Below are 12,246 nucleotides of genomic sequence, written 5' to 3' on the forward strand. Positions count from 1 at the left end.
ACAAAGCGCGTGAAGACATACTTCAGTTTTATTGTTGTTTCGGCATGGATAGAAACATTAATTCTTTTGCACTCTTGGTTCTTGAAACGTGCCTATAGTGAATTCGGAGAAGTGAAAGACCCAGCTCCTAGGATTGACGATTTAAAGTGCATAGGAGATCTAGCAGAATCCCAAAAGGCGAGGAGAAGGAGGTGTTATTCCTTTTGTGGGTTTTTCGTAGCTGTGGAAGTTGAAGGACTTTTTGTCTTCTCTTCTCCCCTGCATTCCCTGGACAGTGGTATGAAAAATTTCAGCCCTTCCCTATGCTTTCCCTTATCATCTTTGGAGGTTTCTTCTCTGTATTTAAGAACTATTTGTAGTGTCATAAACAAAGATGGGTGATGTCTGCACACTCCTTAACAGGACTCTGTTCCAACTTTTCCTGTTTAGAGTCATGCCCACTGCGGTGGTTTGTTTTTTCTTTTAAAAAAATGTGTATCACTTGGCAGTGTTTTCGCACCAAAAGAAAAAGATATATTTGTATATATAAAGTAACTTTTTTTTTTGTGTGTTCACGTTTTATTTTGGAAAAACAGGTGTTTAAAAATTTTAGAATTTTTTTAACAAAATTCTAAAAAGAAAAAAAAATCACAATATTTACAGAGATAACAGAATGGCTTAGCCATGCAAAACAAATCACTTTGGTTTGGTTTTCCCCCATTTTACTTTGGTTTAAATATTGACCAAGATTATAATTTTTTTTTTCTTTTTGCCAAATAAAACAGTAACAAATCAAAGTTTAGAGTCATATAACAAGATTTGCCTCTAATATTTTATACAGCATAGAGTTTATAGGACATCTTATGTATTTAATCCATGCCAATGCACTACAGGAAGCTTTTATTAAGACATCAGTCACTACTGCCCAGACATTTAACATTTTACAAATTTACATGTAACAGTGTTTTCTCTCCCCCTAAATAATGCAAAAGTGGCAAAATACATTTCCTAACGTCCATCTTTTTCTTATTTATTTATTTATTTTTGTCTACCAGTCTATAAAAACTTACTTTTTCCCTGGATATTTGTAAATGGAAACCTGATGTTCTGCTCACCCTCCTGTTCCTCTTCCATCAAAGCTGCCTGGCACTTTCTTCCAGAAACTAACCTTCTGCATAAGATGAAACTTCTCTTTCTGAAGTACACCTTTCTATTGGCCATTTACCCCAAATCTTTTTCTTATCAGTACCATTCTAAAAATTCCCTCAAGCATAAAACATGTTTATAAAGTTACAAACTTGAATGTAACTAAAGATACATAGACGTTTCATTGTTACAATTATATGTACTGTTTGATAAATTAGGTACCAGTTAAAAACACTAAAATTATCTCAAGGTGCATTCAATATCTGTAGCATAGTTAACAAAAACACACAAAAAATATATATATATATTTATATTCTATTCTCGTGGAAAAAAAATGCAGCTTTGATATGATCACTTTTAAAAAAAAGTTTCCAATTCTGACTGGTATCTTTTGGAAATGATGAAAAGGTACAGTACTTTAAGGCAGCAGATAACATAAAGGAATCAAAACTAACCCAGAATTCCAGTTCCTTATTCTAATCCTAACATGAAAGACAACCGGTAAAGTATCAATAAAATACGTGTCTTGCTCTAGAAGAAAAGGATTATTAGCCACTGTCTGTACGTATGCTAGGAATTTTTCATTGTGTTTCTTGCTTAAAACCCAGACTTCTTCGCAGAAAGTCTTTATTCCCTTTCTGGCTATTTAGCTTTGCATGGTTTTTTAAATGGTCACTTTTATTCACAATTCGGGTTTATTCTTGTCAGAGCTGTCACCCTTCCTCTTCACTGTGATTTCAAAGAACGAAAAAGGAGTTTGATGTTTTCCTTTAAGACAATCTTAAACTCTAGGTACTCGCTACAAAGCAGAGGCTTCACTGATAACAATCAGAATTAGACATGTACCTGCTCAAAGGGTGTCATAAAAACAACTGAAATAGAACCATTACACTATACATCAGATTAACAGCAACTCCCAGAACAAAGCCTTACAGTGTATAAAAATAGCTACGTAAAAAATTTACATAAAGGCAAACAAAAAGAAATCTTCAGTGCAGACATTTACAAAAAAATATTTCAAACAGAACACAACATGGTGACCTATTATCATGGCTGTTGCCAAAATTAGTTTGTGGGTTTTTTTTAACTTGAGATAATTGTGTCTACAATCTTTTGAAAATTTGGTAGTATGATCTGTTTAATACTCGAACCATGAATAGCTGTCACTTCTTTGTATATGTTTAAATACAATCCACGTTCATGCTTCAATTGGTCTATACGTATTCTCTGAAAATAGGAAAGATAAAGCCAGTTAAACACTTTAAAATGTATGAGCCAACATAACTACTCAGTATCTAACCTTGAAATAAACAGCTATATGAACAGTACTTTCTTCTGATGTTCAACAACAACAACGATACTTTCTTTCACGGTAAGAATAGCTGTTGCAATATCATTCCCAGTAAATCCCCAGTAATTTATTTCTGGCAAGTAAGGGGTTTACGTCCATTTCATTTGTGTCAATCTACTGATCTGAAGAAATCAAAGAATTAGAGTAAAAGATTGCACTGAAGTCACATGACGTTATTGAACTTCTATGTTCAATAAATACCCCCACCTAACTTCAGCTCCATCTAATCATCTCAATATTGCAATGTTGCAGAAGGTGCCAGGTCTGGAAAAACAAATACAAAACAACCTCTAACCAAAAAAGACTACAGAATTTTCCCATAGAAATGAAGTAGAAATGTAGAGTGTTTATGCAATGACTTTTTCAAAATCCAAATTTACTCCCTTTCTGCTTTTAAATCATTCACAGTGTGTAATTTTGGTATTCCCAGTTCCCTTTCCTAAACTAGTAAAATCGTGATGTTGCTAGCCAAGTGCATGCAGCAATGCTACTTCTTGTTATGTACAATACAATCACTCTACAGAATTATGTGAATTTGAATATTTAATACAAAAATAGTGTATTGTACTACAAAATTTCAGATAATATCAACATATTGAAATTATGAAGGAGAAGAGCTGTCTTTATTTAAATAAGAACTGTCTTCATGCCGCTATCTGCTTTAAACCCCTGCTACCTCAAGTAGGTATCCAATGCTACTTACTTGAAGTCACTAAAAATTAGGGCAGGGCTGTGTCCAGAGCTTTCCTCTTGAGGAACTCACAACGCAGTAGCAGTACTGATGTACTATTCTCATTTCCAAGGTCAGTTGATGACCAACTCAAACTTCTATATGCTTAGCTGGTTTCCACACTCCTGTGCTACCACAGTGTTAATATGAAATGGCCTCAGTTGGCCAGAAAAATGGCCTAAACCCTTAGTTTAGGTACTAAGAGGAGAGACATAGCAGTGGCACAAATACATATATCTGCAGCCGTGGTGTATATATATATGAACACCGGGTGGTGCTGTTGGTGCTTTGTAGTGTTCCTTTAATTCCCAAAAGAACTTCTGTCTAATTATTTGTCTACAGTTTATTTTACACAGCCACATACTAGTTGGGGGAGCTTTCATATCTGTTGCTAACTTAATATACAGTGTCTCTTTCCAAGATAAAATTGCTAATTGTGTAATTATGTGAAACCTTGACTAAAAGAATGATTTCTGTCTCAAGGAAAGTTTCATGCTTTTGCAGTGATGATACACAAAGCTGACCAAGGACTTAGAAACTGTTGCTTTCAGTAAGGGAAGAAGAACATTTCAAGTGAACATTTCAAGTCATAGCTCAAAACCTTCTAAACTATACCTAAACTCTTCATACACACACACACACACACACACACACACACGTAGAACCCAGTGATTTATAAATTTATACTTTCCTTTCTCTGTGTATCTGGATTTAAAATAAAGCCAAATACTAAGTTATGTCTAAATGTCAGGCTTCTTTAATACGTGCGTATTGAGGTATGGATTCTTAACTGCCCAGGAGCTTGAGTCTGCCTATCCTAATACCACTACACTAAAAATCACTTCACTGCCTAACCTATGAATGGTGAATAACAGACTGCAAGCTACCACTTGGTCACCAGAGAGAAATGGTGGACAAAGAGATGTTAAGTGCTGTGATATGAAACACTTACCTGGAACAATGACTGACACATTTTCTCTTAAGTTTCAGATTTATGATTGTTCTCTTCTAGTTTTTTGTTTTCCTCTATATTTCCAAGATCTTTGTCTACATGTTTCGATGCTGTCCTATAATGAAAAAATAAGGTCATTTTTGCTCATCTATAGTATTTTGTTCCATCCTCAAATTAACGACACCGTCTCCTCCCCTCAGTCAAACAGAAAACTCTCAGAGTTCTGTTCTGAGCAAAGCAATAGGCTTGCATATGTCTGTAAACAGGCCAATAGCAACAGTTCCCTCCCTGGAAGTATTGCAGTAGGGTTGTCTATGTCTGTTCTACTTTGTGAGGAATTCAGAATTATTCTGAGCTAGCAGACGTTTACTAAGGTTAAACCAGTTGCGCAGATCCATGTTTCTTCACAAATTAATTGTGTAGCTTGTTTCAATAAACAAGAGTTTGCTTTAAGGCGTACTAAAATGTTACGAGTGTGGCTAAGATATCTTGATCAAAATAGCAATGTTTTGTGTGCTTGTAGTAATTGACTTTCAGAGCCCGCGCCAAATAAAAGCTCTTCAGAAGAACACCACCAAAAAACCTCCCCCACTCTGGCTTCTAGATCCTATAGTGTTAGCTAAGACTGACAAGTTTTGTGTAAAAGAAGAGATTGTATAAATGTGGCTGGGGGGAGGGGGTGACAGGGTGGGGCAGAAAAAGAGGTATGCCTCATTTAAAGTAGCAGGTCTTCCTTAATGCAAGTGGTGGAGATGAATTAATGAGTTAAGTGCTCGGTTTAGCTTAGCACAATAAAACCACTAAGCCATTCATTTAATGTGTGAGAAGCCTCACTCTCTGCCAAGGTGAAAGATTCCTGCAGGGCTGCGATAACATTTTGAAGGCCACAATTTTTAAAATGTAAATGGGCAAATGTATTTGAGTGGGACAAAGTAAATCCCCTGTGTCAAAGCAGATTATCGTATACACATTTTCTCTATGGATAATTTGTTTTCCCTACAGAAAAGTAACGTCTCTTGTGACAGATTCATGCATATGCTCACCCTTGCTTCAGGGTAAAGACCCGTAGTGACACTGACTTGAAAAATACAATGAAGACACAGGTTAGCAAGATAGTGTGACATGTCACGCTGACACCATGCAGGTATGTACCTCCCAAAACCGCTGATTTTTTTTCTAGTGGAATGTTTCTGTGCACATCCTCCATCTGAGCAAAGGCTGCTAGCTGTGGCTAAGCACTACATGTGCCCTGAGTTGAAGTAGCCTTGACAGTAGTACTGTTAAGAGAGTACAGTTTAGTTCTTGTTTCAGAAGAGCTTCTGATGGAGTGCAAAAGCATCTAACCTTGAACAAGTCTGGAAATGCTGCTGAAAGGCTGCTCTCTGGGCTGGGGAGCAGAGTTTGAGGTGGAGTGCTCGGAGTGGCATGGGATTCTAGGCTCAAAATTCCACCAGTTACACTGAATGGGACCATTCTAAAATCTTTATGGGTTTAGAGTAAGTTATTTCCTGAGTAGCTAGAAGTTTCAATGCTTTGTTCACCTTTTACTATTAGTACAGTACCTCTGTTATGCTTGTATGGCTGGCAGAAGGGTGTGTGTGCTGAAAACCCACTTACTGCAAAGAACTCTTGTTTATTGCAGATAAATATAATTTTTTAAATTCTTGAGATTGTATTACAAAGTAACTTGTTCTCCACAGTGTTAAATTTCTATTGTGAAGTAACTTTCTACTTTCTTCTGGTATTCAAAATCTAAAAGGCATGATGTGCATAGAAGGTAAGGATGCAAGAAGCAATGAAGAAGAAAATTCAGTGCTTTGGTAGAGTTTGACCTTCTGTGACTTTAATAACCTTTCACAAGTCTCTTTAAACCTAGTAGAAAAATAAATAAACCCCCAAACAAATAAATCCCTTAAAAACAAAAAGTTTGGTTTGGTAGATGAGAGGATTTGGCTTGTCATGTGGCTAATGAGTCTTTTCCATAAATAAGTTTTACAAAACTGAAGACAGTAGGGAAAGAGATGAAAAGCTGAAAGAATCTGAACTCTAGCAATTACTGAGCTGAAAGGAGCTGGAGGTGAGAAAGCAGTATCTTGCACTTCTGCCCTCATGTAACTGTGACTGCTCTTGGACAGAAGAGAGTGGACTATTGGGAGGTCTCAGTGTGATCCTTTTTTGGCCTCTTATCAAGAATTTTACAGTGCCCAAAGCAGACTGAATCTCACATGACCTGACATTTAACAGCAGAGGGAACTGTAACTAGCATTACTGGTCTCTGATTAGGTTAAAATTATTCAGTGACTAAACCAGGGAGAATCGGCAGTGTGATCAGGTTTTGATTTTTGAAGTGTTCCATTTCACTGTTCTGTGTTCAATGAAACTATTCTCCTCACTACATCAACTGTATTTTCCTAAAGCTAAAATGGGTGAAAATGTGACATTTAAAAAGCAGCACTCTTGACTTTGAAAGAGGCAGGTGATCCAGAACTCTTTTGGAGGATGGTATATAATGCTTGCTTGAAAAGAGGGCAGCAGCAGTTTTTCAAGTCTCACAATTAGACAAATTCAAATTCTCAGTGCCGAGACTGAAATACAGCAGTTCAGTTCTGGTGGTCTGGTGCTCTTTCTGGCCTTTTTGTTCTTGTTGTTGTTCCCCAAATACTGACATGTAGGCAAATTCACCTCAAGCAATACTGCTGCCTTATTCAAGTGCTATCTAAATAGTGTTATTAAGAGACATAAGAGTAATTTTGCATTGAGCTGTAGCAGCATGAGGCATTGGCAGTGCTCTGCCAACAGCAGAGGAATAGGCAACCCTGGCGTGGTACCAATCCTTAGGGCTCGACAGACGTGGCCTGGGTTTGTAACAGAGAAAAAGCTCAAAACACGGTTTCCATCGCTTCCTGAGGTGACTTGAGGCACAGAACAAATGGTTCTTTGCCAGCTTAATGCTCAACAACAGTTGTTCCTTACTTTTTTTGTGCATTAACTCCTGTCGGCTTGCTCCATTTTACAACTCAAGAGCAACTTCTTCATGATATCTGAGCAGCTGGGCAATACAGTCCCAAGAGACAGAAATACTCCCTAGGATTTGCCAAAAGCGGTATGAGAGCCCACTTTATCTCAAGCTCCACAAAGAAAACCCAAGGCTCACCTTACTCTGACCCTGCTGTTCTGAGGAGTGACAAGTTGGTTATATGAATGTGTTTCCCAACCATTGTTTTTTTCTTTTAAATTCATTTGTATAACATGGATCATTTCAAGCTCTTGCTAAAATTATGACTCTTATTTTACACTTATCTATGCTTGCTCTTCAGGGAAATAATTATCCTCTGGGAATCTTAATCAAAATCTCTCTGTAAGTAGTACCAAAGTGAGGTTTTCCATTTTAGTTTCTTTGGAGCCTGTGCTGAGGGGGTCATTCTGTTATTTAGATACTGTTCATAGCATTGTTTTTAATATAAAGACCATTTTCCATCTCTGTTGTTTTGCCTGCTGTAAACAGAGACTGCATATAGATGAGACAGAAAGTTTTGTTGGGTTTTAATTCTTGATTTCTTTTAACCTCTCTAGCCTAGGCCTTATCCTCAACACTGTTTAAAGAAGGAAACCTGCAGAGCTCCTTGTCCTTGTTAGCCAAACTTGTGATAATGAAAGGTAAGAGAATACACATCAGGCTGCTGAAACAAGAGCAATGAATTTCATTAAAGCTTGGGTTATGTTAGACACTCAACTGCAGTGTGGTAAAACATTTTCTAGGAGCTAGCTGTCTTATCCCTCCCAATGTAGATTACCTGTTTATCCCCATCAAGCCTCACACTTTCTCCAATTATTTTCAAATGTCGATCAGCATCAAAAAAAGGCAGGGATGCTAGAAAAACATTCCAGTCATCAAGAAATGAGTGACTATTTTTTAGTTTGTGCCACTTTTATAGATTTGTGACATGATCTGACACCTTTGGAGATATTTGTAACTTTGTCCTTCCTCTGGAAGGGGACTGGTACAATAAACTACTGATACTGAGTCTTATTTGAAACATACAGCACGTTTACTACGTATTTGGCCCACCACATTTGGATTCATATGCTTGTTTCCTATAAAGTGTCAGAAAAGCAGAATTGTTACGCTTCGAGTGTTCAGTTTCAGAGACACAAGTAAAATTCTTGATTACTGTGAACTAAGAATTTCAAGAGTTTGGTGTGCTTGCAGTATGAACAATCTTAAGACTGGTGCTGTGTTCCAATGTGCCCAGATAAATTTTCCTTCACTGCATTTTAAACCACTTTTAAATGGCTTCACATGACCCAGGCACCTCCAAACCCAAGGAGCAAAAGATGGGACAAAGGTCCAAAGTACATGCAAAACTTCCATGCCAAAAGAACAGAGAGGCAGGGTGCTGGGTGCATTATTTTATTTCTAAATCTTTAATTTTTTGCTGTATTCTCATCTGGCTAGGTGAAAATTTCATTTATGAAGGATTTACTGAAGATGAGTTGCCTAGAATCACTCAACTGAGGTCTGACATCTTTTTGGAAGATGGAGAAATCAAGTCTTTTGGCCTTCTGCTCAGATGAAGGACAAGAGAAACATGGCATGCTGGGGTAGATAGCCTCAACTCTCTATTCAAGAGGGGGCTGGCTGAGGAATACAGATGAGTCTCTGATTTATGGCATAATACTCATAGTGAAAAGAATATGTGGCAATAATCAGCTTTTGCATCAAGTGGAGCTGAGGCAGTGAATAACTATATAAGTGATTTACTGTGAATATATTCCAAGGCTACAAGTGTAATTCCTACTTAGTGTGGATGACAAGACAATAGAAGATTATACAAACCACAACACCAATAATGAAAAAAGTAATGTTTTCTTGCCTCGGCAGACTTGGAAAGTTCTGTGCTGCTGCCTTCTCAGACTTTCCTTTGACGTCACTTTGGGGATAGAGATTAGGTGAGTTATTGTTCAAGGGTGGGTTCAAAAAGTAACTACTAACTGTTGGCCTGTATGGAGATGGAGGGGCTGTGATTAGACACACGTTGTGTCTGAAGGGGTAAGGTGCTTTTTGCAAGGTCAACTTTGATTTCCAGGCTATAATTCATAATGAAAACTTTTTCACAATAGGTAGTGACACTTTCCTTGCTCTTGCAGGTGTTGTATGCAGAAAGCAGGGAGGACAAGAATAGATCAAATTAAATATATGCTGAGAACAGGAGATTGTCTTGATGATGCGTTTCATCAAGATGCATTTCATGATTCAAGGGTTTTCAGAAGCCAGCAACCATATAAAAAATAGGGAGACTGGTATTTAACTGAAAAAGTATTTCAATTATGTTCCCAGTGAACCTAACCAATTCTAGCTCTAATTTCTACTCTGAAGATTATAGAACAGATGTTGAGCATGAGGAAAAGAAGTCCATTTAGAATATGCTGTAACTCATCTTTGAAACTGAAAAAAGTTAAGTCATAAACTCATCTCAGCAAAGGACATGCCACATTCTATGATTCCTGTTAGCTCTCCCCAGACTACAGGAGTAGTGGCATAGGAAAAGATACTTTACCTTCTCTGCCCTTCTTCTACCCAAACCACCTCTTAAAAAGGAAACCCCAAACCAGTGAACGACAGTTTCATGATTCCACAATCTCATATTAAAAAAGGATAGACAAAGAAAATTATTCTAGACGTTATTACACTAGTAGCAAAGTGTGGGAGGATGAGCTCAACATTATTATGAAGTTTCTACCAAAAAAAGCATAAGCTTTGCAAAAAACTCGCTCCATTCCTGTATAATATCTGAATGTGGTTCTGTGCTTGGGTAATTTATAGTAATTCTTCACTTGATAAACTTCCAAAACCGGCTCAGTTATGGTTAGAGTAAAATCCTTTTGTATTATCCAAAAAGTATTTTCAAGGAGGTGGAGATTTCCTTGTTGTACTTCCACACCGAAGAAAACACTATCATAATAAAACCCCACTGGTATATTTAGATTTCATTTGATCTAATTTTAATGAAAGGCTCACAAATGAAACATTAGACTGCCTCTATACCTGTACTGATTTGTGCACATTCTGCATAACTACTTTCATCCTCCCTGTTAAGAAGCAGCTGTGAGGAACCCTTAAGAGAGTAAACCTGCCCTCAGTTCTCCCTGGAGACAAATGTATGAGAAAAAGGTCAAATGGCATATAGTCGTGGCCATCTTTAAAAGGATTGAGAAACGTGGTTACTTTTTGATATCATCTAGTTTATTTTCTCAAGTGAGCCTGTGTGATGATAAATCAACTTGAAACCAGGCAGGCCTTATTGGTGAATCCTGTTTTATGACTAGTGAGGATAATACATGCTGATTTGGATGATAGCTTCTAGGTTTTCAGCAACACAAGGTCTGTCTTTATCAATTTTACTTCAGAGATCTCAAACTACATATGAACAAGTGAATTAAGGATCTCTCTTCTCCTTGAGGTGGTATAGACTTACTCTGTGATTTATTTGGTTTTAAAAACAAATGAGCTACACAACTTTTCAATTAAGACAGTTTCTAGTACCAGTAAGGCCAGACACAGGTACCAACTCACAATAATGTAGCAGGGTCTGTATTTAAATGCAAGAATCACCACAGTCTTGTCTGTCAGGAAAGAGAATCTCATTACAGGTGATGATCTAGGAAAAGGCTTGGAATCCAATCTCAGCAGATGACTCCTCTTAAGCACTAGGACAAGCCAAACAGAGGTACCAAGTTTCCCTTCTCTATTAAATGCATCAATTGTAACGAAACTCCCTCATTCACACTGCTAGAATGCTGCAGGAAGGAAAACAGGTAAACATACATTTCTGCTTATCAGTGTTCTTTTTTTTTAATTTAATATCAAATTTTCAATAAATTCTTACTTTGATTTCTTCACATAGAGCCAGTAGACAACACCTGCAACCAGAGCAGCCAGCAGGAGACCAACTACAATTCCCACTATTAGCTTTGCCTGGTCATTAACCTTTTCGCTATTGTCATCTGAAGTAAAGAAGAAAAGTTAATGAGGTGACCTACGATGAAGTAAAGCATTACACCATATCTAAAGAATTCCCACCAGAAAGAAGAAAAGGGGACAGAAAGTCAAGATTTTAAAAAAAGCAGGCATTGTTCTTAAAAACATATTTAAAGCTTCAAGAAAGTCACGTTCTTAGCCAGTTACGGCACCAGCTATTTTGATTCAAGTCCATCTTTGAGGGATAGTGGAAATGGTTCAGTGACACTACTACACAGGTATTGAAGTGAGACAATTGACAGAAAGGGTTATGGAGATAGAAAACCATACATACCACTTCTATCTTCTGGCTCATCATATTCTGGAATACTTACTGAAATAAAAAAAACATTAAAATTGTAATTAAACACAAAATGTATTATACCTGAACGTCACCTTTAATTGCCTATTTACAGCAATGACAGAAACACTGTAACTTAATGCAGCGTTTGCCAAATAACAAGGTAATGAATCTTGTCTTCACAGAATGGGAGGGGTTGGAAGGGATCTCTAGAGATCATCAAATCCAGCTCCCTGCTAAAGCAGACTGACCTCGATCAGACTGCAGACCATCTTTAAGCAGAAGTCTTTCCTTTGTAATTATAATATAACTAATTGAAGGATTTTACTCAAAGCCTATAATATTAATGTTTCAGACTAAGTATTTCTGTGCTACCCTTCCACAGTCCGTTGCTTCTCACCACCTATCATCATTGGAAAGCAACACTTGATTAAAGCTCAGTATGGCTGACTTCTGTTCTTAGTCAAGTCACACTGGTTATAATAAACTGGAATTTAGAGGCTAAAAGATAATGTCAGTATGGTAATAAGTAAAGACTTTTGTCTTGTAAACAATGTATTATTTTGCATTTTTTTATATTACGTTGTAATATTTTGTAGTATTAGTCACCTCTGTAAATAATACATGGCATACAAGAAATAGCTAGCCACAAAAGTCATGAAGACAAAGTGACTTCATCCAGAAAGCTATCAATAATTTTTTACGTACTACTGATTCAGAGTGGATTTACAGTTGCTTAAGACAGAGAGGTTAAATATCTTAGCATCAA

The 12,246-nt window shown here is 37.1% G+C and overlaps 1 protein-coding gene across 2 annotated transcripts in view; it reads right to left on the minus strand.

Annotated features, from left to right (window-relative positions):
* Window positions 1-1,423: 1,423 nt before the first annotated feature.
* The window catches only part of ALCAM (activated leukocyte cell adhesion molecule), a 118,597-nt gene continuing 107,774 nt past the window's right edge, over window positions 1,424-12,246 (minus strand). Inside the window, exons 13-16 of one of the 2 annotated variants that reach the window (XM_062003847.1) lie at window positions 11,472-11,510; window positions 11,046-11,163; window positions 4,159-4,273; window positions 1,424-2,352 (exon numbers count right to left, since the gene is read on the minus strand). In XM_062003847.1, coding sequence (XP_061859831.1) covers window positions 4,186-4,273; window positions 11,046-11,163; window positions 11,472-11,510 — 245 coding nt within the window. In that variant the 3' untranslated portion in view covers window positions 1,424-2,352; window positions 4,159-4,185. Of the gene's footprint in view, window positions 2,353-4,158; window positions 4,274-11,045; window positions 11,164-11,471; window positions 11,511-12,246 lie in introns of those variants that run through there. The other variant, XM_062003853.1, reaches the window with a different exon arrangement.

Source organism: Colius striatus, chromosome 1 (assembly GCF_028858725.1).
Source record: "Colius striatus isolate bColStr4 chromosome 1, bColStr4.1.hap1, whole genome shotgun sequence".
NCBI classification, from domain to species: domain Eukaryota; kingdom Metazoa; phylum Chordata; class Aves; order Coliiformes; family Coliidae; genus Colius; species Colius striatus.